This window comes from Ammospiza nelsoni, chromosome 15 (assembly GCF_027579445.1).
Source record: "Ammospiza nelsoni isolate bAmmNel1 chromosome 15, bAmmNel1.pri, whole genome shotgun sequence".
Classification (NCBI taxonomy): domain Eukaryota; kingdom Metazoa; phylum Chordata; class Aves; order Passeriformes; family Passerellidae; genus Ammospiza; species Ammospiza nelsoni.
The window spans coordinates 745,882-772,793 of record NC_080647.1 but is presented as its reverse complement, the minus strand read 5'-3'; the positions used below and the strand labels follow the sequence as shown (position 1 = coordinate 772,793).

The 26,912-nt window shown below is 51.3% G+C and overlaps 1 protein-coding gene across 3 annotated transcripts in view; it reads left to right on the top strand.

Annotated features, from left to right (window-relative positions):
• The first annotated feature begins 7,105 nt into the window (after positions 1-7,105).
• FGF13 (fibroblast growth factor 13) overlaps positions 7,106-26,912 on the top strand; it is a 186,410-nt gene continuing 166,603 nt past the window's right edge. The window contains exons 1-2 of one of the 3 annotated variants that reach the window (XM_059483033.1): positions 7,106-7,122; positions 8,095-8,259. In XM_059483033.1, coding sequence (XP_059339016.1) covers positions 8,211-8,259 — 49 coding nt within the window. In that variant the 5' untranslated portion in view covers positions 7,106-7,122; positions 8,095-8,210. Of the gene's footprint in view, positions 7,123-7,738; positions 8,260-26,912 lie in introns of those variants that run through there. The other 2 variants (XM_059483032.1, XM_059483038.1) reach the window with 2 other exon arrangements.

The window sequence follows — 26,912 nt, the reverse complement described above, 5'->3', positions numbered from 1 at the left end:
TACAGCACTCTCCCAGCTTAGTGCAGGCAGTCTTGTGGCGGCAGCTTTTAAAAGATGTTTGTCTCATTAAACTTCAGTTAACTCATTTCTGAAATTAGAAACTTTTGTGATTAATGACTTGTGGTAGTTTGCTTTTAACAAGATGTTCGCTAATCAGATCTGCTGTATTTCCTTAAATCACTTCAGAGAGTTGTATTGCTGCCTCAGTTATGACACAGTGACAGTGATGCCTGGTGCTCCAAGAAAAGTAATTGGTAGTGATGCAATTTGTGCCTACAGGAACTGTGTCTGAGGAGCAATTGAGAAGTACATGGCTGTAATAACAAACCAGGAGGAGGATGATTTCTGGTGAATTTGCCAGCTTTAGCACACCAGTTCTCATTCATTTGAACGGGGGTGTGCCAGGCTAAAAGGCTTAGGAGGAAGATTATCTTGAATGGGTGATTTCAGCTCCCCTGCTTTCCTTCCCTTTGTGGTGCCTCTGAGCTGAGGTGTAAACACACTCGTGGGTGTCACCTTTGTGTCACACACTCACAGCTGGGCTCTGAGCCCCGCAGGGCTGCCAGAGGCACAGGGCAGGGTGGCAGTGCTGGGAGGGCCCTGCTGCTCCAGCCTGGCTGTGCACCATGCAGGCAGGGCTGTGCAGGCATCTCTGCCCCTCCCCGCTCCAAGGACAGCATCCAAGGGGTTAATCCTGGCCTTTACCGGGGCTCACATCTGCTGAGATGCTGGGAGTGATTCTGGCACTGGCCTGTGCTCTGTGGTTCTCAGCTTTTATTTCCAGTTGCATTCAAAGCCCCCTGGCCGCGCCTGGTGCTGTGGTGGTTTGGGGCAGGGTGAGAGTCTGAGCCTGGATCTCTAAGGTTTGTATTTTCCAAGACAAAAATGTTTTATTTGTTCCCCCTCCACTCCTTTTGTGTCTTCCCCCCTATTATATATTTCCTTGTTTGTTGTGATTCCCTGCTCATGTCAGGCTTCTGCTCTTTGTATATGATAGTGGCATTTTTATGCAATACTTAATTCTGTTATCTTTAAAGTTACAGACTTGGCCCGTGCTTTCGTGCTCCACACCTCTCCTGGCCCTTTGAAAGGAGTCCTACAAGCATTCTAAAGCAGGAAGAGTTTGTGCAGTGAGTTGGTGAGTATAAATAGCTCTGAAGCAGAGCAGCACCTGCCACCCTTGATCCTGGGCTTCCCACAAATCACTGTGCACCAGGGCTTGGTCACAGCTATTGTTTGTGCTAAGCCTCCTCCTACCCCTCTAATCCTCCTATTTACATGGATGGGATATTCTGCATGCAGGAAAGGGTGTGGGGACATAAATTGCAGCTGAGCATTTTGTGGACATGGCACGGTGCACGTGTGGTGCTCTGCCAAGGGCAGAGGAACGGAAATGCTGACAAGCACCAAATGGAAAGGGAAAGATGTGGCTCTCCCAGAAGTGACTCTTGCTGCTTCTTTAAAGGATGTGGCTCTCCCAGAAGTGCCTCCTGTCACACTGGCTCTTGCTGCTTCTCTGAGGAGCTGCTGGTGCTTTCCCAGCACAGGAGCTCTGGACTGCCAGGATCTGTGGGGTTTGGTGAGCTGGGGGTGCTGGGCTCCTGCCGCGCTCACCTGGGGTGGCCTGAGGCACATTGGCCTCCCTGTGTCCTGCTGCCCAGGTGTGCCCAGGTGTGCCCTGCTGCCCAGGTGTGCCCAGGTGTGCCCTGCTGCCCACGTGTGCCCAGGTGTGCCCTGCTGCCCAGGTGAGCCCTGCTGCCCAGGCACGTGCTCCCATATCCATTACTGGGGGTCAGCTGAGTCAGAGCTGTGTGCCTCAGGGCTGCAGGAGCCCAGCTGATGCTCCAGGGCCTGCAGAGGCTCAGGTCAGTTGCCACGGCACGCTCAGGTTGTTTGGCCTCTCCTGAGGAGCATGCATTGTACGGAACTCGCTGGCTGAGCGTGGCACTGCTGCTCTGGCTGTGCTTCCCTGCACGCACGGCCACGGCTGTTTCTGTAACCTGCTGCCTGTGCCTGCAGCACAGGGGACACGTGGGGCTCACCCACCCTGGCTCCTGTCCACGGTGGGCTGTGGGCAGCGTGGCTCAGTTCCCTTCGATGGCACAGCACAGACAGGCTCACACTGCGAGGGTTTCCTGCCTTGTGATGGTCACCCAGACCCCAAACCCTCCCCTCCTGCTGGGTCAGTATTCCAGCTGACCAGGGCTTCTCTGCCAGGCGTTATGGAGACTCCCTGCAGCTGAAAATGGGCTCAGTATTGGTGGTGGTGCCAAGCCAGGGCTGTGGAGGCAGGCAGGGGCTGGGCACCAGGAGCTGGCAGCTGGCAGTACAGTGGCACAGGCACCATCTAAACCTGGCACACGTGGGCACATGCCTGAGGCGTTCCCCAGGACGCCTGGGGGAGCCTGGTGTTCATAAATGATTCCTCTAACTCCTGCTAATTTTAGCCTGGGAGTGTTTACAAACAGCAGCAGTGGTCTCTGCTCCTGACCCAGCAGGATTCCAGCCCCATCCCTCTGGCACGTTCCCTGCAGGAACAACAAAATGGGATACAAAGCAGGGACACCAAGGGAGCACTCAGACTGCAGGCACAGAAAGCCAGATCCCAGGCTATGAATAATGGATCTGCAGCTAGCACAGTGGCACCAGAAATTGAAAAGTATGGACACCTAGGGATCGGTTTGGAGGAGAGCAATGGGGAACAGGGAGCCAAAGCTGAAGGCACACTTTTAGTCGTGCTCCAGGGTGGTGTCTGGCAATGGGTCAATGAAGGCTGGCATGACAAGGTGTCCCCAGTTGTAGTCACCAGCACTGAGCCCAGGTGCTGCTCTGCCTCACACAAAATGTTCAGTGTTGGTGCCCACAGGTTGCTGCACACAGCATCTCTCGTTGAGCACACTGCTTGGCTATGAGGCATGAGGAAAACATAAAAAAACCCCAATCATTATTAATTCTTTCTGCATGTGTCTAACAGAAGCTATCAAGTTAAAGCTTTATTTCAGTTGGTTATGGTCCCCAGTGTCTTCCCTGGAGAAGGACACAAGCCACTTTCACTCCTGCAAGGACCCAGGCCTGTCTGCTTTGTGCTTTGTGTGTGTGGACATTTGTGCACGCACAGGCAGGGCTGGGTGAACTGAATGGGAAGGTGCTCCTTTATTGCCCTGTCCCATTGCAGCAGAGCCCCTGCACTCTCAGCACACACCTGAGACCTCTGCGCTGCTCCCCAGGGCTGGTCACAAATGATCACTGCACTCTGAGGGCTCTGTGGTCAGGCTGGTGCTGCTGGTGCAAAGGAGAATCCTTAAACAGCTGCAATTCACCAAACCCGAGGAGAGGGGCACCCTCAGAGGCAGGTGGCAAGCAGGCATCTATTACAGGTCACCTGGGTGGGGTTTTAAGACAGGAAGCTGCTTCTGTAGGTTGTCAAGATTTAGTTTTTACTTCTCATTTGATTTGTAAGACATTGAATGAATTGTTTTGCCTGTGGCAGTAACTGGTGAGTGATCTCTCCCTGTCCTTATCCCAACCCACGAGACTTATGTTATATTTTCTGTGCCCTGTCCTGCTGAGGAGGGCAGTGATGGAGCAGTTTTGGGCCAGCATTCCATGGATGTGTGATCATTATCCCTTCCCACTTGGATCCTGTGAGGGTGTCTCTGCTGATCAGACAATTACTCAGAGAAATGAAACTGCAATCTCTGTGCCATCCATTAGCTGGAACTCTGTTTGCGTGCAGCAGCTGAGTTTTGGCAATCAAAAGGAAGAAGATTGTGCACAGCAAGCTGTCTGCCCAAAAATGATCTTCTGTGTGGTGCCTTAGACTGTGTGGAAATAGGAGTGGTAAAAATAATTTAGGGGCCAAATGAAACACCCATTGGAACAGGGATGTGCCTGCTCAGGGACAGGCTGTGCTTTGGCCCTGTGTTCGGTATTTAGCTCACCTGTAAATCTCCCTGGCTTTTACTGTGACACACAACTGGTAGAACAGAAATTTGCCCTGGCGTTCCAACTGAATCAGTGGTAGGAAATAAGGAGATGTGCAGTGGATTTCTCTGGGCTGATTTTATAGACACCACTGCAAAACAGTGGCAACTAAACCAGACGCATGCCTTACTTATTTTATCCACATTGAATAGATACCTCTAGATGCCAGTGTGAATATTGAAATGTAAATTGAAATAAGGATTAAGTGCTTGTATTAGTGAGACTTCATCATGTCTGGAATCTTAAATGTAAGGCCTGATCCTGCTCTGCCTGAATGTAGGGAGAGTTTTACTCCAGATTTAACTGGGAACATACCAGGAGCCATCATGACAAAGCTTTAAAGGCACAATGTAAGATTCCTGCTATATAAAACAGTAGAATCTGGACCTTTTACAAACCCCTGCCTACAGAAAAGAGAAACTTTCAACTTGTGAATCAGTCAAAGAACCAAGGGAAAAGTACATTGATGAGCAATGTCACCACTGTATCTGTGTGAGTTCCAGAATCCCTCAGGGGATATTTGTCTCTGTGGATATTTTACGAGGGCAGGAAAAGCATGTTCATGACTTGAGAGTGTGTTTTATAGACAGACCATACAGCCACTGCACGCGAAGCAGCCGCAGCTTTGCTGTATAAAAGCACTTATAGTTCACAGTTTCAGGTTGTTAAGTGATACTTGACTTAGCCAAGGCTGTGCCAAGTCAGAAGCTCCCGGGAGATGTTCCTGGGGGAATAAACCCCTTGCAGAGAGAGGCACAGCTCCGTGCAGCACATCAGCCCTGCTGTGCCTGCTCCTGAGAGCACCCCGGGCTGGGGAACGCAGAGAGCCCAGCTGGGATGTGCTGTGGGTGCCTGCTGGAAAAGCCTCACGTTCCCCTTCAGTCTGAGAGCCCTCGCTGCGCCCAGGGCAATCCTGCTTGTCCTTCTGGGAAGGAGAGCCACACACCGTACAAGGGTAGGGATGATGCTCCAGCCATGTGTGCTGCCTGGCTGGTTGCCACTCGGTTTAAATGACTGTTGGAAGGTGAGTAATTAGAACAATTTACTGATATCTGACTTTAAATTTTGCTGCCACAACAAAGACTTGAATTTAAACCCTCCCAGGGCACACAGGGGGCACCTAAACAACATTTACACAGACACATCAGATTTCTTTGTATTAAACTTCACTAAATCTCCTTCCTCTGAGTACCTGATTTATCTGGAGGTGCAGAAATTGCTGTAAATTCAGAAACTCAGAGAATGCTGTCAGTGAGAGGACAGGGATCCCTGTCAGGGCCATGTACAGGTAAGTTTCTGCCTGAGCCTGTGCAGCTTGTTGTGTTTCACTTCTGTCACCACAGCATCCAAGTGCTTCTCAGCTTCCAGGGCAGGAGCTGGAAACCAATGAGGTGACAATTTCCCCTACTACAGTTGGGAAGTGATGTACCAAGACACCGAGGTTCAGATTCATATTTAAATACTTGAGTTAGTTAAAGGAATTCTGTTTTAAAGCCAGACCTGAAGTGATTTTCCTAAAATCCAGAGATGCTCACTTCAAAGCAAGGAACTGATGGGGCAATCTGAAGACATAAGGCAGCACCCTGAGCACAGATTCCATCTCCACTAGGACATTCCAGCCATCAACGCAGCTTTCAAATTCCAGGCTGTGCAAACTGGGCCTGGATTGCAATAAGCCTTCATGCAAATCTCCTTAGATTTTGCATGCAGAACACGATATTTTATTGCTGTTTTAACTGACACTTCTGAGCCCTGAAAACTAGTAAGGGGAAAAGCTAACTCATTTAAAACAGCAGGGGAAGCTCCCTCTGCCCACCAGTTGGTACAATTCTTCCACAACCTGCTGAGCTGCTGCCTCCTTCCAGTGTAGTAAATGTGAGTGTAGGGCCTGGTTTGGTCAGTGTAATAACTACTCCTGCAAAACTGAACACGTCTCCTGGCAAAGGTGAGAACGGCTCGGGTAAGGCAGCTTCACTGTCAGCACCAACACAGCATTTGTCAGTGACATTTGCTGTTGGAAAGACCTCAGACCAGAAGTGTGAATTGTCACGGCTCTCAGCACAGACACTGCAAATGCCTTTGAAAATCAGGGCTAAGTTGTATTGGACAACTGAAATCTTGCTGGGGTTCATAAGCTGCTTCTGACAATGCTGGCTCAGCTGAACCAAAGAATCTCTCCTTCCCCATTCCGTTTCCATTCAGTGGTCCCTGAAACAGGCAAGAAAAAGACCAGGTTTTTAACCCCCTGGAGAGCCTCGGATGTGTTAAAAAACCAAACAGCTGAAGAGGCTCATGTGAAATACTTACATGGAGAGCACTCCAAGCCCACTATCACCAGAGGGCTTACTGAATCCTGGAGTCATTTTGATTGGGAAAGGCCTCTGAGATCATCAAATCTGTTAACCCGCACTGCCGTGCTCACCGCTAAGCCATGTCCCTAAATGCCACCCCTCTGTGGTTTGAAATACCTCGGGCGATGGTGATTTCACCCCTGCCCCAGCGATCCCGTGTCCCTGAGGAGCAAAGCCGAGCCATCCCGGCTCCTGCTTCTCAGCTTAAACAGCCCTAACGCCCCTAACCGCACTTGATCCGCAGGCACCGCGTGCGGTGGGCATGAGCCTTCATCCCACGCCGTGTTTCATCATCACCCACTGACTCAGCCGCTGTCCTGCAGCGCGGTGCCCGGGGCAGAGGGCTGGCCGCCGAAAGCCGAGCTGTCCCCGGCTGTCCCCAGCTGTCCGGGTGCCGCAGGGGACGGGGACAGGGCCGGGCAGGAATCCGGCCCCACTAAAAATAGCGGCCCCGCGGCCGGGCTGTGCCGGGACCCCCGGCGGGAGCGGGGCACGGGGGCTGCCCGGGTGCCAGCCCTGCCTCGCTCCCTGCGGGAATCCCTCGTGTCCCCGGCCCGGACCGGCTCCTTCGGGCCGGGCAGAGCGGGCAGGAGCAGCCGAGGGGCTCCCCGGCCCGGCCCGGCCCGGCTCGCCCTGCTCTGAGGGTTATTTTGGGCGGCCCCAGCGGGGCCGGGCTCCAAGGGGCAGCACCGGGCCCGTCCCTCCCCCGACGGCGGCCCCGGCAGAGGAAGTTTTGCCCCACCGAAGAGAGGGGGCCAGGGGGGCGGGACACGCCGCTGTTACACAGGTGAGGGGCTCTGGCGGCTCGGGCGGTCCCTTCCCGCTCCCCGAGGGGATGGAGCAGGGGGCGGGAGGGGTGAGCGCCGTCCCACACCCCGGGGCAGGGGCAAGGGCAGGGCTGGGCGGCAGCCGGCGCGGCTCTGCCCGTTCCCTGCTGCGGAACCCGATCCCCATTGCCCTCCGTGCCCGCTGCTAACGGGAACCCGATCCCCCCGTGCCCCCCGTGCCCCGCTCCCGCCACGGCAGCAACAGGCAGGGAGCGGGCGGCTCCCGCCGGGCCCCGCGCCCACAGCCGCCCCTGCGGTACCGGGCTGGCAGCGGCTCCCCGGGCCGGGGGCAGCCCGGCTGGCCGTGGGGCGGCGGTCCGTGGCCGGGGGGCAGCGGGAGGCGTGCTGCCCCCGTCCTCCCCCGTGCCGGTTAATGGAGCCCCGGTGCGGGTGATGGGGAGCGCGGGGCCGGCGGCTGGAGCTGCCCCTCCAGCCCTCCTCGCTGCCGCGAGCGTAAACCTGCCGCCTCTCCTGCAGTGACGGGGACTCGCGTCCTCCTCCTCCGCCTATCCGCGGCTGCGGCTCAGCTGCTCCATCCCATTATTATTAGGGGAGGATGCGAAAAGAGAAAAACCCGAACCCAACACACCCAAGCGAACAACCCCTCCCCAGTCACGGTACCCCCCTCCCCCCGGTCGGTGGGACTTGCAGGACCAGCTGCGCTTCCCTGGCCCTGGGGAGGGGAGGCAGAGCCGGGGAGGCGGGGGAAGGAGGGGGCCGGGGCCGGGCAGACACGGGGAATATCGCTTTTGTCTCCGGCACGGCGAGCGGCGCAGGGGCTCGGTGCTGCGGCTGCCGGAGCCCCCCGCTCCCCGCTCGGCTCCCGCAGGCACCGCGGCGGCGCCGCCGGGCTCCGAGGCTCCGCTCCGGGGAGCGGGCAGCTCGCCGGCTCCTCAGTGCCCCCCCTTCCCCTGCTCCCGGTGTTATTTCAGCCTTTTCGGCGTAGAGGATCCCCCACGCGCACGCACGCTGCCCCCCGCCCGAGGTTTCTTTGGTCCAGCCGGAATTCGCGACGCTCCCGGGGATTTTCCCACCCAAGCTGGGGTCTATGAGCGGGAAGGTGATCAAGCCCAAAGAAGAGAAAGATGCTTCCAAGGGTAAGGCAGGCGCAGCCGCCCCGATCGGCGGCGCGTTCCCCGACCCGACCGCGGACAGCTCACGGGGCCGGGAGGGGGGGCACGGCTCCGGGGGCAGCCCGGCTCGGCAGGGAGCGGCACCCGGCGCTGCCCGGCACCCCGGCTCGGCCGCGGGGCCCGCTCAATGCGGCACCGGGGCCCCCCCGTTCCCCGGCGGCCAGGGGAAGGGAGGGGGCGGCTCCCGGCCGGAGCCGGGGGTGCTCGGCGCTGCGGCGGCTCCGGCCGGCGGGCGGGGAGGGCACACATCGCCATGGAGACGGGCAGCGGGGACGGGGCCGGGGCACCCAGCGGGGCCGGGGCACCCAGCGGGGCCGGGCACCCAGCGGGGCCGGGGCACCCAGCCGTGCCGGGGCACCCAGCCGTGCCGGGGCATCCAGCGGCGCCGGGCACGGGGGTTTCCCCGCCCCGCTTCGCCCCGGGCCCCGCGGCGCTGGGGCTGCCCGCGCCGGGGGCATGGCCGGGGTTCCCTGCCAGGGTGCGAGGGTTCCCTGCCGGGGTTCCCTGCCGGGGTGCGGGGTCCCTGCTGGGTTCCTGCCGGGGTACGGTACCGGGGTTCCCTGCTCGGTTCCCTGCCGGGGTACGGTACCGGGGTTCCCTGCCGGGTTCCCCGCCGGGGTCGTGCCCGCACAGGTGGCCGTGTGCCCCGTGCCACCCCGGCCGGCTCGGGGCTCGCTGTCCCTCGGGGTGTCCCCAGGGGCTCCCCGCACACCCCAGTGTGGTTTCGGAGCGGGGCTGTGGCCGGGCCTCCCCGCAGGACCGAAACCCGCCCCTCATTTCCCAGTTCTGTAAAACCCAGTGGGACACTTCCCTGCCGTTTACTTTTTTAGCAGCCAGAGAGGCCGAATCAAAACAATACAGCCTTTCTATTCTTGATAAAAAGCTTTTGGTTTCATGGTTTTGAAAATTTATGTTTAACACTTTGGAAATCTTCTTTTTTTATGTTCTTTTTATGTGAGTTTTTTCCCAACTCTGTCTTTCCCCTTCTTACTATGTTCTGTCTCATGTCCAAATCCTTAGCGCTTGCATGACATTTTTTTTCTCAGCAACACAATCAACTTCACTACTTAGATGCATTGCAAAACCTTACTTTTTTTAGATAAATATGTTTTGCCTTTACATTATATCCTTTGAAGTTGAGTTGATTTTGATTTTCTTTCATGGTGGCCTTATTCGCTATATTGCGCTTTAAATAATTTATTAAGCAGCGCAGAACAAAAGATTCCCGCCTTTCTGAGGAATTATTTTGCATGATTTAGAACTGTGGTATGAACGTAAGCAAAAAGAAATTGCCGTACTTGTGCTATGCTTGCCTGAAAGCTTATTTTTAAAATCAAGCTTACATATTGCATTTTGTGCTGTGATTACAGGTTCTAATGACACACTTCATGTCTGAAATTGCTTTGGCACATTTCAGAGCAGTGGGACAAAGGCACTTGTGTGTCTGTTAGTGAGTCAGTGGTGCCTGAGACGTGCGAGGCTGTGATGTCAGTGCTGACAGGGTGAGCAGGTGAATATTCTGAGGCTCAGGAAAAGCAGTGGGTGCTGCTGCTCTGCTTCAGGAGAGGCTGCTCCGCTCCCTGAGCTCACAGAGAAACTCTGTGTTCCCACCAAGTGGAGAGGCGGTTGTGGGTGCAGCAGGAGGAGCCCACCTGTGTGAGGAGCTTTGTGAGTGGTGCGGAGCACCTGTGAAACAGCTTTTGGGGAGGCTCGGGGATGCTGAGAAGGAGTTAATATTTACTAGCTCATGCATAGGCTGCATGATCCTCCTCAGCCTCTTGAGTTGTAGGCAAGAATAGGAAATGTTCTTTCCTCTGAACCACCTGAATTCTCTTTTGGTCATTGCAAGTGTTAATGCTCTCCATGGGAATGTTTGATTTGGCCCCAGCCATAGTAAATCCAGGCAGTGATGGGTGGGGTTTTTTGTTAAGATTTTTTGGTCTGGACGGGTTTTTTTATACAATTAAACAATTTATAATTTGCCTGGAAAGGATGGGATACCATTTCCTGCATTTTTCTGCAGGTGTACTGTGGCACTGGAGTCCTGAGAGAAAGCTCAGTGGTTTTGGGTTAGTTGCCCTCTCTTTCAAAGAACAACATCATCATGTTTTATATATGAGTGGCTTGTGGTGGTGCTGGTTCAGGTACCCCCTCTGTAAGGGAGGGTGGTGTAGTTTGAATACCTGCTGTAAATGCAGCTGTCCCAGGGCTGTGTTTGCCCCATAAATGTGGGATGCTTCTCAGTGAGAGCAGTGCCAACGTTTCTCGCTCCTGAAGCTTTCTCAGGCATTGCAGGGCCGTGCGTGAGGTGAGACCTTGCTGTAGTTCTCTACAGGATTTGGGGAGGGCCATGTTCAGCCCAAATGTAGGAGCTGCACTGTGTATGTTGTTAGGAGACACTTTCTTCCCCTGGATTTGGGGTGGCTCTTTCTAGAAAAAACTGATTTATCCAGAACCTTGAAAGGCCATGGATTTTGCTGGGAAAAAGCACAGTCCAGAGCAAATACTGAACTGCCTTGCAGTGCTTGTTTGCAGTGAAATTATGCTTTTGTAAAGTCTGTGGTGGTGTCAGTGGAGTTCTGCAGGTGTTACAGAAGTATAAAAATCTACTTTTAATTAAAACAGTGGGGGTTTTTCACTTCTTTCCTGAAGCCAAAGAGGAGGGTAACTGCTTGCTTAAGACTGTGTTGGTCCCAGGTGTAAGTCCTGCCTGGAAAACCCAGTGATGGCTGTGTTTTGCTCAATATCTGGTTGCTTTTAAAAGTGGCTGTGGGCATTTGGAATTATCTATCCTAATCTTAACTAAAGCTCATGGATTAACAGAATGAAGTCAGGGATGTGCACCTTTCCTTTCTGCAAGATGCTGCAATAACTGTGCTGTGTACCTGTAGGATTAGGGCAGATGATGGCATTGATCCCCTATGTTTAATTCAGTGTGTGAGAGTTGGAAGGTGCAGGGTGCTGCCAGCCCAGGTGTGCTGCCAGCTGCTCCCCGGGGCACAGGGGCAGTGCTGCTCTGGGGTGGAGGCTGTTTGGGGCAGCCAGCAGCTGGTTCCAGAGCAGCCTGTCCCCTCTGGGCTGCCTTCACTGGGGCAGTGTCCGTGTCACCTCACTGTGCCCGGGGGGCAGGAATGCCAGGGGCTGGGGAGGAACAGCTCAGCATCCCACAGTGGGCACTGACTGGGGAGCAGCAGCTCAGTGCTCAGGGGGTGCTCGGGGTGCATTCCCAGCACAGCAGTGGGCACTCAGTGATTTTGGGAGCAGCTCTCCTGCATTCCCAGCTCAGCAGTGGGCACTGATTTTGGGGAGCAGCTCAGTGCTCAGGGGATGCTCTGGGTGCATTCCCAGCACAGCAGTGGTCACTCAGTGATTTTGGGAGCAGCTCTCCTGCATTCCCAGCTCAGCAATGGGCACTCAGTGATTTTGGGAGCAGCTCAGTGCTCAGGGGGTGCTTGGGGTGCATTCCCAGCACAGCAGTGGTCACTCAGTGATTTTGGGAGCAGCTCTCCTGCATTCCCAGCTCAGCAGTGGGCACTGATTTTGGGGAGCAGCTCAGTGTTCAGGGGATGCTCCGGGTACATTCCCAGCACAGCAGTGGGCACTCAGTGATTTTGGGGCAGCTCTCCTGCATTCCCAGCACAGCAGAGCAGCTCCCACCAGGCAGGTTCTTGTCCTGGCACAGAGCTGCTGTGCCCAGAGCCGTGGCTGTGCCAGGGCAGGGCATTTCCCCAGAAGTGTTGGCCTTGCACTCTGGGCACAGTGCTTCGAGTGTCCCCGTCGGTCCTTGGGGCTGGACCAGCATCACCTGGTTTGAATTAATATTTTCTATCTTATGTTTGGGGAGGGTTGTGGGCATGAGGAGAGCCCTGGGCATGCATGGGGAAGGAGCTGAGTGCTGGAAGCCCTGTGCTTTGGGGCTGGCCCTTGCAGAGCCCGTGCTGCCTGCTCTTACAGCCAGGCCCTTGCACACGCTGCTCTGCAGTTTGTGTGGCTCCTCTGGGCAGAGTCAAGAGCTGGAGCAGAGAGTCTCAAACTCAATCTGAGGACTGGATTAATCTGCATTTGTGTTCCTTTTTACTAAGGGGATTATGCACTATTGGCTTCCCCATCAAAGCAGATGCAGGGGGATCTGTTCCTGTCACCGTGCTGTCACCACAAGGAACTGGGATAGCTTTGTCCAAAAGTCTGATCACCTCAGCCACAAGCAGTGCGAAAATGCAGAGTGTATTTTCTTCTGAAGAAAGCAAAATAGGAGCATTTTTGAAGCTGAAAGCATCTAATGTGAGAAGAGTGTATTGAAATAGTGACAGTAACAGTGAAGACTCTGGAAGTACAGGTACTATTCTAATTCAGTGACAGCAGAAAACAAAGCACTTAGAGAAATCACTTGTCAGGAAGAACAGAAGTCAGAATTTTGAGGTATCTATTACTGCTTTTCCTGGCTTTATGGGAATATCGGATAATGCAGCTTATGATTGAAAGGTCTGGAGAAAAGCTGACAAAAATAAAGAAGCTGATCTCAACAGTTATATTTCTATAGAACTGATTCATGAGACAGTAACTTCTTCAGGGACTGAGGAGGAGCAGCATGTAAGCTGACCACATCTTGGTCTGAGGCCACGGGATCAAAATTAGCAGCGAGTGCAGCCCTGGTGAGAAGGGGGAAGGGAGCCCGGTGCTGAGTGCCTCGAGTGCTGCTTGGCCAGCTCAGGTCACAGGCAGGGCAGTTCTGTGTCTTTTTGGCAGAAACTTGGGCGCCAGTTGTTTTCATTGCAGACCAAAAGCCCCCCAGACTTCAGCAGCAGCTGCAGTTTAGGATGTGAGCTTGAGGATCTGTTCAGGCAGGTGCTTGCCAGCAGCACATTGGGTCTTTGTGGTCAGTTGGTGCTGCTGACCCACACATCAGAACTTGTGTTTGTGTTACAAACACGGAACGGCACCAGAGAGTGAGTTAACCACAGTGCTTGTGTTCCCTTCACACTGGAAATCTCAGAGGCTCCTGTCTGAGGCTGCAGATTTCACTTTGCATAGGAGCCTGCATTGCCCACTGGAAAGAGCCAGCCAGAATCGGGGCCATGGCCCATCCCATCCTGCTATTGATCCCTCAGGTCACAGTGGATGCTCAGTGCTTGGCCGAGCCCTGATCCATTCAGAACTCCCAGTGACACCAGTGGGAGTTCTCTGTCTGCCCGTGGCATTGCCTCTGATTAGTGGGAGGTTGTTAATGTGCCCATGCTTGGAATATTTACAGTAACTACCTCCTGTTCTGACTCATTATCTGGGCTGGCTTTGGTACCACAAACGACAGGAGCTCTATAAAAGAAACATCCTTCCCTCTCAATCCCAAGACTGTGGCCCCTCACATATGTTGATAAAACGTCAGCAGCTAAAAAGTGGAAGCAGTGTTGAGATGGAAATGCCAGCACATTTGTGCTGATGCTCCTGAATGGTTTTAGTGTTGAGGAAACCCACAGCAAGGCAGAATTTCCAGGGACAAGCTCCACACTCAGGGGTTTGTTGGTGTTGGTTCTGTGTGGCTGCTGTCCATGCCAACAACTTGTGTTGTACAGAAGGTAGTAAAAGTCTTTTTTTTTGCTTCTAGAGGAAAACTTAATTATAGTTGCCTCTTGCAGATGCCAAATCTCCAAATGAAGCCTGGAGGACGAGCAGCCCCACAGAGCCTTGCAGGGCACTGCAGAGGGGGAGCACAGCAGCCACAGCAGATGCACCAGAATCTGCATGGCCTAGAATCTGGCATGTCTGCTCTGTGGCCACCCACAGTACACTGCAGACATGTCATTAACTGAATTTGTGCCATCTTCTGAGATTTCCTGCAAGGCACTGGTCTCACCCCTGTGCTTTGGGAATGGAGGCTGCAGGGCAGCCTTGGGTCCATGCACGCTCAATTTCTGCTTCTGCTCCTCATGGTGTGCTAGTGCTGATGTCTCCTGCAGAAGCCACAGCTCCAGAGTTGCATGAAAAACCTCCTCAGGAGCAAAGACAGGACAAGTCCTGTTCCTCAGCCTCCTGCAAGCACTGAATCCATGCTTGTATAAAATCCTCTGTAAATCTGGAGGTGTTCTGTGTACAATAAAACATTTGTAACTCCAAGAGGCCAAGCCTCCCATCCTGGACAACCCTTAGCTGAGCATTTTCAGGCCAGGAGTTCTGTGTTTCTGTGTATTGGAGAGGAGCTGCCCTGTTGGTGCCTGGATGCTCTCACAGATTCCGTGGTCTCAGATGTCCTCTGTGGGACTGAAGGGTTCTTGGCCACTCCTGTCCCTCTCAGCTGAGCCTGGCTCTAGGGCTTGTGTAGCCCAAACTGTTTTTCCTTCCTCAGCTATATCGTTTGACCTAACAAAACTCCCTCCTTTTCCCCAAAACGCACCTTGGTCAAGCTTACATGAAAATGCATGTTAAAAACCAAAATGAGACAACTAGGTTATAGATGTTATTTACAATAATCCTTTTATTTTTGTGTGTGGTATCTTGGGTAAAGGTTTCTGTGAATTGTCTGGTTTCGTGCTCAATATTTGTATTGTGTTGCTGAGTGAAATGAAGGCGAAAATAATTTGAATTGCACCCTCGGGCAGGTAACAATTCAGTTCTTCTCATGAAGAGAGTGTAAAGTGAGACTGTTCTCCACTTAATTAGTTTTGTGAGAGTGATGTATAAGGCAAGGTCAGTGCTGAAGGAAGAAAGGGCTGGCACGGATTGAACACTGCTTACGTTGTTTGAATAATTAGAGCATCACTGGGAGGTGGGAGGGAGCAGAGGACAGAAATGAGGTGGGAAGAAGAGATATTCCTGAAATAGCAATCGAATCGCCATTGATCTGGGCTGCATTACATGTACACAGTTCAGGATTGACTGAATCTGAGCTGCTGGTGGTTGGTTACCTGTGCCACTGGTGGTGCTTGCAGCTGAAATGAAGGTGTATTTATGGAGATACTCTGTTCTGTGGCCCAGGGAATCTCTACGTGCTTTTCAAAAGCTGGGGTCTGACATAATTGATACAAGGCTCTCTTGGTTGCTTTAAGAATAAATTGTTTAACCAGTGCTCGATGTCTTTGATATGTGTGCATTTAGTTACCAGCCAGTTTAGGATGAATTTCTGCTGTGATGGTGGGATCAGATCAGAGGTGGGCATTGTGTATTCCCCTCTGAGCTGTGTGCTCTGCAGGGATTTGCTTTGGGTGTCACTTTGTGTCCCTTCTGTAGCTCCTGGCCACACTGTTCAAGTAGCTGAGGCTGGATTTACTTCCACACATTGCCAGAGTGCTGTCAGTCTGCTTACACAGAAACATTTTTCCTTTGGCTTTTACATCTGCTGTGGAGTTCTGGGCAGCTATCTTGTGTGTTCAGTACACACGTGAAATTCTTGTGTTGCTCTTACATCTCAGTTTGCCCAAGTTGTGCCACAGTACTGTCTGGAAAATGATCAGTGTTTTAATTGTAATTATACACAGTACTCCAAGCTGATGTGACTTTATTCCTCTGAGTGCTGCAAGAGAACAAGAAGCCAGGATGGAGCCAGTTGTCACTGCAAGCCATTGTCACTCCTTGTGGGGTGCCGAGCTGGTCCTGGGTGGGGTGCAGAGCAGAACCTGATCCGTGAGAGTCCTCCCTGGTGCAATACAGACGTGGAAGTATTTTTGGGGCTTGCAGTGTTGGTGGGCATTGCAGGTGGATGCATTTCCTCAGGGAGTGGCTTGCAGCTGTGTGAGGCCATCCCGGGAGCAGTGCTCCCTCCTGCCCACAGTGATTGGTCCTGCTGGAGGAGCAGGGGTCCCTGCAGCCACCCAGGACAACACAGGGCCGTCACACAGTGTGCAGAGGGCAGCTCTGTCATGTGCTCTGCCTCACGTTTGCCTCTCGTCTTGCATAGCAGTGCCTGAATCCAGAGACTGCCAAAAATAGCTGGCTGCTTTCAAGCGATTGGGCAAGGAGAGCTGGAGTGACTTTCATCTGCTGCTCTTCTCCCCTTCCCGCTCTGCCCTGTTTGCTTTCTGAGAGAGGATATTGGGTTTTCGTTTGCTTTGGCGGAGCTCAATAAAAGGTGGTCAGAGTGAAGTAAGTCAAGAGGGATCACATGGCAAGGCTCTCCTTCATCGCCTCGTGGGGAGGCTACAGCAGCAGGGTCAGAAGTCTGGCTCCAGCTGAAAAGAGATTTTTGGGGTGAAGTGTGAGCGGTTTCAGACCCACTCCAAGGTCAGGACACTGCCTGGCCAGGGAGGCTGGAGGAGGAATGTCTGTGTTGGTGCTGCTAGCTGGCTGCTGGCCATGCAGAGCTGTGCTACTTGGCCACTGGAGAGCAGCACAAATGGTTTCCTTGGCTGCAGGAGGGGCTGGGTGTTTGTTTTGGGGTTGGGTTTCATCTTGTTTGTTTGGTTTGGTTTTTGGGGTTTCGTTTTTTTTTTTTTTTTTTTTGTTTCTTTTCAGATTATCAGTGCAAACCCCAGTTTTCAAGTTCTGTTTGTACAATTGTGTCCTTGGGAGGAATTTCTATCCCATGATTTCTGGGATGTTGGGCATTAGTGTACATGACAGTTCATGAGGGGTGTCCCGTTGGTAGGTGATGGAGAGCAGTGAAAGCTTTATAGGCAGTGATCCAGCAACTCCTGCACAAGGAGAGGACAGCGTGGAAAACAGGAGAAAGATGAACTTGGACTTTCTCCTAGTAGTTCATTTAAGAACAGTAGATGCCCTTGTTTAGGGATGCCTAATTTAAGTGGCAGCAATTAATGGCTGTAGAGGAAAAAAGGATTGTGCAGAGCTGTGAAAGTTTTCAGTTCTTTTCATGGCAACTTTCAGGGTTTAAAAATTTGAGTTTGTTTCCCCACTGGGACATAAGCAAAACTTCTTTGAGATTTCTCAGGAAAAACAGTCACACTGGAGCTATTTTAAGGAAAAAGACCTGTCAGGTTTTCCATCGCTGTCCTTGTTCCACCCTTGGTCTGAAAAGACCTCCCGTCAAAACAGAGATGTTTCTTCAAGACTTTTGAGTATGATCAGAAAAATTAGTTAGGCCCTTCTGAACAATGTTAGGAAGGGATTTTGAAATACATAACAGCTGAAAAAAGCAGGGTTTCGTGTCAGTGCTGTGGAGGATGCTGGAAGCTCAGTAGCGAGGTGGCGGGGCTGTGCCTTTTGGTCTGGAAGTGCTTTTGTTTCACTCCATGTTTGATCATGAAGGATGGACTTCAAATTGCTTTGTGGAATGAATAAAAGGTGCCAGGCTGAGAATGGAAGGGGGAGAAAATGTGGTACAGTGGCAGGAGAAAGCAGATTCTATGAGACTTTGAACGATGGAAACTGAGCTTTGAAAAGTCTCTGGAGAGCACAAGGAAGCTGAAGAATGTAATGGAAGAGGAGATACTGTGGGTGTAACTCGTAGTAATATCAGACTGCAGGGAAAGCACGCAGGTTTGACAGCCTGAAATGGTCCAGAAAAGACTTGACAATCTGTCCTGCAAGGTGCCAAACATCTCTACTTTCCATTTGCCCAAAAGCTGTTAGCGCTCTGCTTTGGGTCCCTATCAGTGAAAGTTGGATATTCTTGTCATGCCACATTCCCACTATCACAAATTCTTACCTTCAGTGCATTTCAGGAGCCATTGAGTGTGCATGAGGCAGGCTGAGTGAGTGACAAAGGGCTTGTGAGAGAAATGGAGAAAAGCTAGCAGATTTGATGGCTGAGGTGCAGGGTGTGAGCGAGCTGTTTGTCAGACAGTGCTTCTGTCCCTGAGAGGAGATAACACATTGATCTTCCTTCACAGAGCTGGGAGAGCACTGCTGTCAGTGCATCCACAATGCCTGCATCGCTGTGGAACCCTCTTCTTTTATAGGGCTTTTTTGCCTCCTCAGTCAGATCTCTAATTACAGTTCTTATTGCTGCTGTTAGCATTTTAAACTGTCCTGTGCTTGGGTTGGGTTTGAATAACTGCTGGTGAGAGAGTTTGATAGATCATTGGTGTTTATTTGGGTGGCACCTTCTGAAGAGCAGCACCTGAGCTGGACTGTCCTGTCAGGTCAGACTGAAGCGTGGCTTGTGCTGCTCAGTGCCAGCCTTGTGAATCAAACCCTCAGTGGAAGTGTGACACGCTTTGCACTTCACAGTGCTGACCACTCCTGGGATCAATATTTTAAATATTCTTTTTTCCCCCAGTTTTTTTCATTATAAAAAGTGTGGCAGGGGGTTGTGTTGAATCAGTGCTCTAAGATAAGCCTGAAGGTTGCTAGGATGAACTGCAAGTTTGAGCCTTGATTCTGCAGTATGGGATTACTGAAGTATGTAAGAGAAACAGATTTGTTTCCTGATCTGATCTTGCAGCATCAGAAAACCGTGCTGGTGAATAAAAGGGAGCAGAATCCTGTGTTTAGGAATGAGAGATTGCCTGGGAGATGCTGTGAACGGAACAGTGTGGTTTGAAGTTTTACCCTGTCCTGTGCTGGATGTCCTTGAAGGCAGCTGCTGCCTCTCCAGTTCTGCTGTAATTTGGTTGTTGGTGCTTCAAAATTTGGCTTTGGGAATTATTTTGTATAATTCAGTCTCTTACAATATCTTCATCTTCATCTGTTTCTTATTTATGTTTTACCTTTATTCACTAGCATAGGATTATTGACTCAAAGGTCTTGAAGGATCATCTTGGTAAATATGGTGAGAATGAATAGTCTTTAAAAGGTGGTGGCATCAGTTTTGACCCAGTCAAAATACCATCACAAAGCACGGAAATGTTGGTTTTATGTGCATTTTCTGTTCAGTACTCATGTCTGCAGTGTGCTGGCGCTGTGCTGTGCTGTGAGGAGAGAGCTGCTGGTGCTGCTGTGATCAGTGGACAAGGTCTGTGCTTGTAGGCTCAGCACCCTGGCTGCCCTGCCGTGGGCTGCCTGAGGATCAGCTGGGCCAGCACAGCTCTCAGGCACTTTGAGGCTTCACATCAAACCGTGGCAGCAAACCAGATCTGCCTTTGTTTCTGAGCTTTCAAATCCTGCAGCAGTGAGGCGGGCTGCCCTGGCGTGCCCAGCTTTATTTCCCAAGATGTAATTTAATTTATTCCTTGCTCACTGACTTGAGTAAATCAATTAAAACTTGCGTGTGAGTGTGTGTGTGTAACAAGGCTTTGACATAAGGTAATTGATCAGGAGGTGCAGACATATGAGGAAGGCGTGGGACAGATTTTAAAGCAGAAGAGTGAAACGTGGTGGTTTCTTTTGATGTGGTGTGGTGGTAGCTAAATTCCCATCTTGTGTAGTAACAGGCTTTTCTCTGGGTGCTGTGGTGTTAAACACTCTCTTTGCACATATGCAGGTTAATCTTTTTTCAGCTTGTCCTTTTGGAAACACGCCATGTCTCCATCCTTTTCACTTTGTCTGGAAGGGAGGTTAAGGATGGGAATCTCAAAATGCAAAGACTATCAGCTGTCTACCTTTCAGTAGGCCAATATAGTTCACTAATTATTTCCTGCACCTTGGCTACCTCTGGAAACTGGTCCCTGTCCAGTTCCTCTGCCTCGGTGGGGTGCTGTCCCCACAGGCTGGGATGACAAACATGTAAATCCTCCCTGTGCTCCTCCAAGTGCCTCATGAACCATAGGACCGGCTTTAGGTCAGCCTGAAACACTGGAGGGAGTGAGCACCTTGCCAGGCTCTCCTGCAAGGACGAGGTCCTCCTCACCCCAGAGGGACAGTGTGCGTGGGCACAGCTGCCCCAGTGCGCCCAGGGCTGTGGCAGTGGCAGCAGAGCCAGCCCCTGCCAAGGACCAGCCTTGCAGCTCTCTCTCCATGGTATTTTTAGAGTTGTAATCATTTCTTGCTCTTGTTTTTCCTCCCCAGACAAACGAGACCTTGGCTCAAGCCGCGTGTGAGCTATTGGGAATTGATGAGTTGTTTGTGATCCTGACTCCAGAGTGAGGGCAGGTATTGCTCACTGCAAGCTCTCCCCTTTCAGGCACACAGGCAGACCTGATGAAAAGCAGTGTTGCAGAATCTTATTTTTAGCTTCTGTCCTGTGGTGATGTTTTTGTTGTTGTTGTTTGATCATTTGGGGTTTTTTAGATTTGGACTGCCTCTGTCAGGGGTCAGGGTCTGTCAGAACAGCTTTGCTGTGTGGTGATGCTGTTGGTGTTGCTCGGTGGCCCGGCCCTGCCTTGGTGCCCTGTGGCTGGTGTGGTTGGCACCGTGCTGCTGTGCAGGGTCCCTGCTAGATAGCCACGCTGCCTTGGGCACATGAGTGTCCTGCTGTCTGTGGTTGGTGGCACACATTCAGAGGGCTGTTTGCTCCTGAGCAGCGGTGTCCTGCATTTACCCCACCGTGCCAATCGCTGCAGCCACCCCACAGGGCATGGCCGCATCCAGGAGCTGCTGGAGGGACACAACTGCTGTTTGGTTTCAGCTGTTTTGTAAAAATATCCTTTATTGCCTGTGTGTCTGTACACCATTTTGGGGGTTTGTTTTTTGCTTCCCTTCAAGTTTTCCTCTTTGCTTTGTGGTTTTGTTGGTGCCCTGGGCCAGGTTTGCTGTCAGACAGGCGCGGGAAGCTGATGCATACCCTGTGCCTGTGGTGTGGACCAAGCTCTCGTCTTTGCCTCTGTTATTATTAATGCCTTCTTCATCTCCTCGAGCCCCTTCCCCTGTCTCACTGACAGCTCAATTGGAAACCAACAGCAGCTCTGCTCTGGCGGCGCTTTGCCCCAGGTGCCAGCGATCGACTAAAACTGACTCAGATCATGATTTTAATTGGTTTGATTTTTGCCAGTGGCTTGAGAAAGAAAGCGAGCTATTTTGGTCCTCCCTCATCCTTGGTCAGTTCTGTTAATGTGTCTGTGGCTGTACAAGCCCAGAGGCTCTGGGGAGGAGGGCTGGGTGCTGGGAGAGGCGCTCGCCCTGCGCTGCTGATGCCCCGGTGGTGCTGGCTTTAGTGGGCACCAGTCCTGTGCTGTGGCCATGGGAAAGCTGCCCCTCTGAGGGGCCATGGCACCTATGGACTGCTCTGAGGAGGTGCTTTCCATGTAAGAGGGGAGGCATTCAAATCCTGTGTTTTCCTTTGGTTTCAGTTGTTCTAGCTGTGATATTTTCCCTTGGACTGCTGGCCCTCACTTTTAGAGCCAAGGGAGGGTAACTCAGCACCCGTAAGCACAGAGATGAGTGGTGACACGTGTTTGTGCTGCTCTGCTGTGGACACGAGCAGTCAGTTTACCTCATTTTTAATGCTTTGATTCTTTGGCAAGCACCCAAGGTGCTGAAAGGACTCAGTGGTGCAGACAGTGAATGGTGCGTGCACACAGGTTGGTGTCTGAGGGCATTTTCATGGGGGTACACATGGTCAAAGAGCCTGCAGTCCTTCTGCACACACATCCCTGCCCTGAAAGGACAGACAACCTTCTCTGAGGGTCCATGCAGCTTCCTTCAGCCTCTCACACCTCCTGCTCCCCAGCTGCAGTTCTCTGCTCTCTTGGCTGGGCTGGTAGAACAAATTATGGATAACTTGAATGCCGGTGAGAATTGTTTAAATATCAAAACAACAATGACACCCTGAATAGAATATGTTGAATTAAAAATATGCAAGCAGCTTTTTCTTTCTGTTCATAGGCTCCTGTTGGGTGCAACTTTGGCTCAGCATGGCTGGTGGTTTGAGTGTCCCTTCAGTCAGGCTGGGTTTATTGAACTGTGGTGGTCTCAGCTCGTATGAAATCTGACCAACAAAAAAGTTCAGGCTCTGGTTAATTTGAAGTTTATGTCCTTTCCATGAGACATATTTGTTCAATTAAATTACCTGCTAATTGTATTTCTGAGCAATTTCTTGCAGAGACCTATAACTGTGTGTTCTTGATCTGAAAGCAGCATTATTCTCTCGAGGAGATAATCAGTTAGTGACGTACTGAGCTCAGCTCATGCTCTCTGCTCTTTGCCTCTGTGGCAAAACCTGAATCTTAGTGGTAGAGGAGAACTTTTCTGTCTATTCTCTCCTTTATGATGCAGGTGTTTACTGGAAGGCTTTTCCTTGTGAATAGATGAATTTTTTGTGATTATTTTTCCCTATCCTAAGTTATTTAAATAACATAGTTTATCATGAATTTTTTGTGCTATTTAATAACCACCAAACTGAAATAGCTTTGGGCCATGCAGTTCATTATTAGAAGGCTCTTCTGAATCAGAAAACCGTGTTTCTGGAAGATATGTGCCTTTGAAACACAAATCTTGCTGACTGGTGCTGGACTCTGGAGCTAGAGGTGGAGTTTGTGTTTGCTGCCATGGGAAGAGCATCTTCTGTCCCAGCCTCATCAGGAAAGGCAGCTTTTGGAGGGAGTACAAGTCCTTTCCAGAAGTGCTGCTGAGGCCAGAGAAGGCTCTTGGCTTCTCGTGGTATTAATGGGCTGAAATGGAAAATGGGAAGCCTTGACAGGGCCAGTGAGTTGGCATAAAATTCAGCCTTTAAATGATGGTTTGGCACCACAAAATGCCCATGGTGCTGCGGCTCCTGGGGCATGGTAGGCAGAACCCACTTCTCCAAGAAAAGTTCATTTCTTTTTCCTGCATCAATATTTATGAATTTTCCCCTGCCACCCTGCAGGCAGCAGTGACCCAGTTTTAGGGTTCTGAGTATTTATGGGAGATGGGGGTGAGGATAAAATTAGGGTAGGAATGTGGTGTTCAGGGCCCTTCACAGATCCATTGCTGGGGCTGCTCTGTGGGTGTCGTGTGTGCTGGGTGATTTTGTTCACCCTCTTCATCAGCAGGGCTTTGGGAGCTGTCAGAGAGAGGCCAGTGGTGACAGTGCAGGGTTCTCTGTGGGCACAGCTGCCCCAGTTTGAGCTGCTCCTGCCTCCCCTCCTAAGGTGGTGTGCCCAGGGTGTCCAGCCTTGCTCTGGGTCCATCCTCCCTCCAGGTTCATGGGCTCCTAAGGGGGAACTGGCTGAACAGGGTGGTACACGCTGCTTATGGAGAGATGGTGGTTTACAAATAGTCTCTGCTCTGAAAAAATAACCCCCCTCTATTAAACTGTACATTACCTATCAGAAATGACATTTCAGAAAATACTTAGCCAAAACCCAAAAGATTATGGCACACTGAGTCCTCTGTCTGAGAAAAAACAGGTGTGTTTTAATGAAAACTATTTTGATCAGATTTATCTCTCAACATTTTGGTCTTTGTGAAGGTGGAGAGCTGGGTGTTGTAGTTAACTGGCATCCAAAGTTCCCAGCATTTAAATTGCTAGCAAAATGTAAAACCTGTGTTTCTGAAGGTTTCTGTGGTTTTGTTATATGTCTTTTTAAACTGGGCACACAGTGGTCAGGGTATTCTCTAGGTCATGTGTTAAATGATCAAATAGTCTGTGTTTTGGTTTGGGGCAGAAGGGATGGTGGAGTGTATTCCTGCAATTGTGGAGCCACTGGGTGCTGAGAGTTGTCTTTAAAATGGTCAAGTCCTTTTTCAGTGTGAATCACGGATTGTGTGAAGGCTTTCCTCAATTGAATAGTATCTAGTTAATATTTAATATTTTGGGGTTTTCTTCTTTGCTTCAGTGTCCAGGCTCCACCGCAGCGCTCTCACATTGAAAGCAGATCCCCAAAAGATGAGATTTTGCAGGCTGCTTAGCTGAGTAAGTTCTTCTCATTAATAACAAGGTCTGCACAACCTGGTGCTTCTCATTTCAGTGGAGAAACTTTTCAATGACCGTATGCATCCTCAGATTGTCTTCATTCCTTTGTGCAAGGAAATCTATCTACGTAAAACTGCAGCTGTTCATTTCTTGTTGTGTTTTTAGTAGCAGTATTGCTGGTAAATAGCTACTGATAAAACTTCTCCACAGATCAGGGTTAGCTAAAAATTGTGTGGCTTGAGCACCAAGCAGGCCTTGAAAGCAAAATGTCAGAGGAGAATTGTACATGAAACAGCTGACATTCAGATGGGCAGCACAGACTCAGGATTATACAGTTACTGCTCATCATTGACTTGAGTTTTTGTCTCCTGAAAACCCTTCTAGGCATCTTTCAAAATAGCATCTCTCTGTCCCTGAATATGTTTAGAAAAGCTTAGCTGCTGAAGAATCTTAGCATGAAATCATAGGGCTCTTCATTGAAAGGAAGAGATTATTTCAGTGTACCTTAGAAGGGCACTCATTTTCTTTTCCAGTACTCTCACATATTCATTGTGTCCTTTTCTGGGAAACCATTCTCCCTCTGAAGTTTCTACAATGGTTTTGGGCTGGTTTTGTCCTCAGGCTGTTGTGATCTGCTGCTTATACCTTGTCCAAGTTTCTGTTTTTCTGTTCACGGTAAATAAGCTTGGGCTAAAGCCACAAGTCCTCAGTGGGGCTGGGATGGAGGTGCTCTGTGAACACCTGGCTGTGGTTTGTGTACCTGGTTGTGGAATGTTGTGTAGTCCTTGTGACTGTGAGGTGGCTGAAGCAAAGCAGAGGGGAAGGAGAGTGTCTGGAGCTGAGCTACTCCTCAGCAAATGCCTGGGAGTCCTTAAATGACAGTGGTAAGACACAGAATTGAAGACCAAGAATCTGGAGATGTAAAAGCTGTTGTGTTTGACAGGAGTGCCCGTAGCTGAACAGCTCTCACTTTCCTGAGTAACTTTGTTCTGACTACAGAATCAATACTCCTGTGGGTTTTGTTGCTCTATACCAGAGTCTGGATTTTGAGGAATGATCGTGCTGGGAAAGGCCTGCAAAGGTCCAGGACCTGTGCAGGCCACGGGATGCTGCAGTGACAAGGGAGGGACAAGGCATCTGCAGGGCACCCCAGGCTGCTCTGGTTTGTGCCTCCATCTGTGAGGGGCCGGCACGGCACACACAGATCTGCAGCCAGAGCTGGGGGTCTGTCAGCTCCTGCTGTGTCCCTGCTGAGTCCTCCTGGAATGTGAGACACGCCGGTGTGAGGCAGAGGAGCTGGCCTGCAGCACCCTGCAGTCAGGTGTGTGTGCTCTGCAGCGTGCCCCAGAGGGGCCAGAGCACACAGGGCTCTTCATCTGCCTGCAGCAGAGAGGTGCCGTGTCAAATGTCTGCTCCAGCAAACCCTCCTGTGCCTCCCCCTGCTGCTGCAGGGTCCCCGTGTGCCCAGAGACCCCCTGAGCAGGGCACCCGAGGCTTTCCTGCCCCGGGCTGTGTCTGCTCCTTCAGACACCCCAGCAAATGCAGTACAAACAGGGCTGAGGGCTGGGGGCAGGCCCTGGCACAGGGAGGGAGAGGAGAGGGCGGTGATGGTGATGCCCTGGGCAGGAGGGCCTCCAGTCATGCACTGCCCGACGGGGCCGTGGCAGATCATTTAGGGCTGGCTTTGCAGGCAGGCTGGGCACCAGCACCAGGGGGATTTGCACACCCCAGCTGGGCCCAGGATGGTGCTCTGGAATTTCTCAGGGATTTTCACACCTCTGCCTAGGCCATGGCGGGTGAAGCAGGGTGCTCAGGAGGATGGTCACACCCAGCCTGTTCCCCTGGGGTCAGCCCTGGCTCCCAGAGCTGCAGGGGGCTGGAAATGCCCCAGCCTTTGGTGTTTGTGCTTTCATCTGGAGTTTTCTCAGCTGAGCCCTGTGGGCCCTTTTCCTTGTGTCCTCCCTCCTTTCTCAACAGCTGCCAACCTTTCAGGTCCCCCCTCAACACCCTTCTTTCCTCCACGGGTGCTAATGTCTTACCTGTAAATACAGGTTATTTAGCCTGGGCTTTGCTTCTGCTTTTGCCAGATCTGGGGAAGGGATTATGTGCCAAAGACTTGTTCAATCTTTCCTAATAAAATGGCCAAATAAATGACAGAGTTCTTTTCTTCTGTCCTCAAACCAGCACAGCTATAACAGTGCTACACTTGGAGACATGAATTTATTTGTCTGACTGTGTGCAGAACAGGCCCAGGACTGATGTAATTCAGTGCTTTTTGCTTAATTTCTTACAATTATGCTGGTAAATTGGAACATTTGAGAGAGCTTCTAGTTGTTACAGATATGCAGGTGCCTTGCTATTTGTCTGCAGTCCTGCATTATAACAATTCCAATCATCAGCCTGTAATGTCTTCACGTTAATTACTCCTTTTGTGAGATGAGATTGGCAAATGAATCTTCATCAAGCAACTGATGAGTACATCTGTGACTTTGTAATTTAAAAGTAAGGTTAATAAGGCCAGGTCCTGGTGGGAATCAACTGGTGGTCTTTGTTGTAAAGGTAATGAGTCTGGCTTTCCAGTCTGCATGCCTCTGTTTTCAGAGACTGGCTAAATTAGTAACCAGAAGCAGATGTGAAGTACATTATCCACTCTGTAGATGTTAATTACATCTGTGTAGAATAAACAGATCTCACTACTTCAGCAGTCCAGGTGTGTGCCTTCTGAAGACGTGGGAAGGCTCGTTCTCCTTGCAGTGATGGTGCTGAGCAGTTCCTAAATACAGATACATGGTCCTGATGTTGGGAGCACCACGCTGGCTTTGGGCTCGCATCAGACAAATCTTCTGTTCTCTGCTGTTCCCTTGTCACTCGTGCTTCACTTGAGCAGGCTTGTTTGGCATCTGAGCCCTGTGTTAATCTGTGCCCAGCTGTGACTGTGGCCAGCAGCTGTGAGCCTGTGTCCAAGCCTGGGGAGCAGCACTCAGATATGCTCCTGTTCTGCTTTCCTTCACAGAGG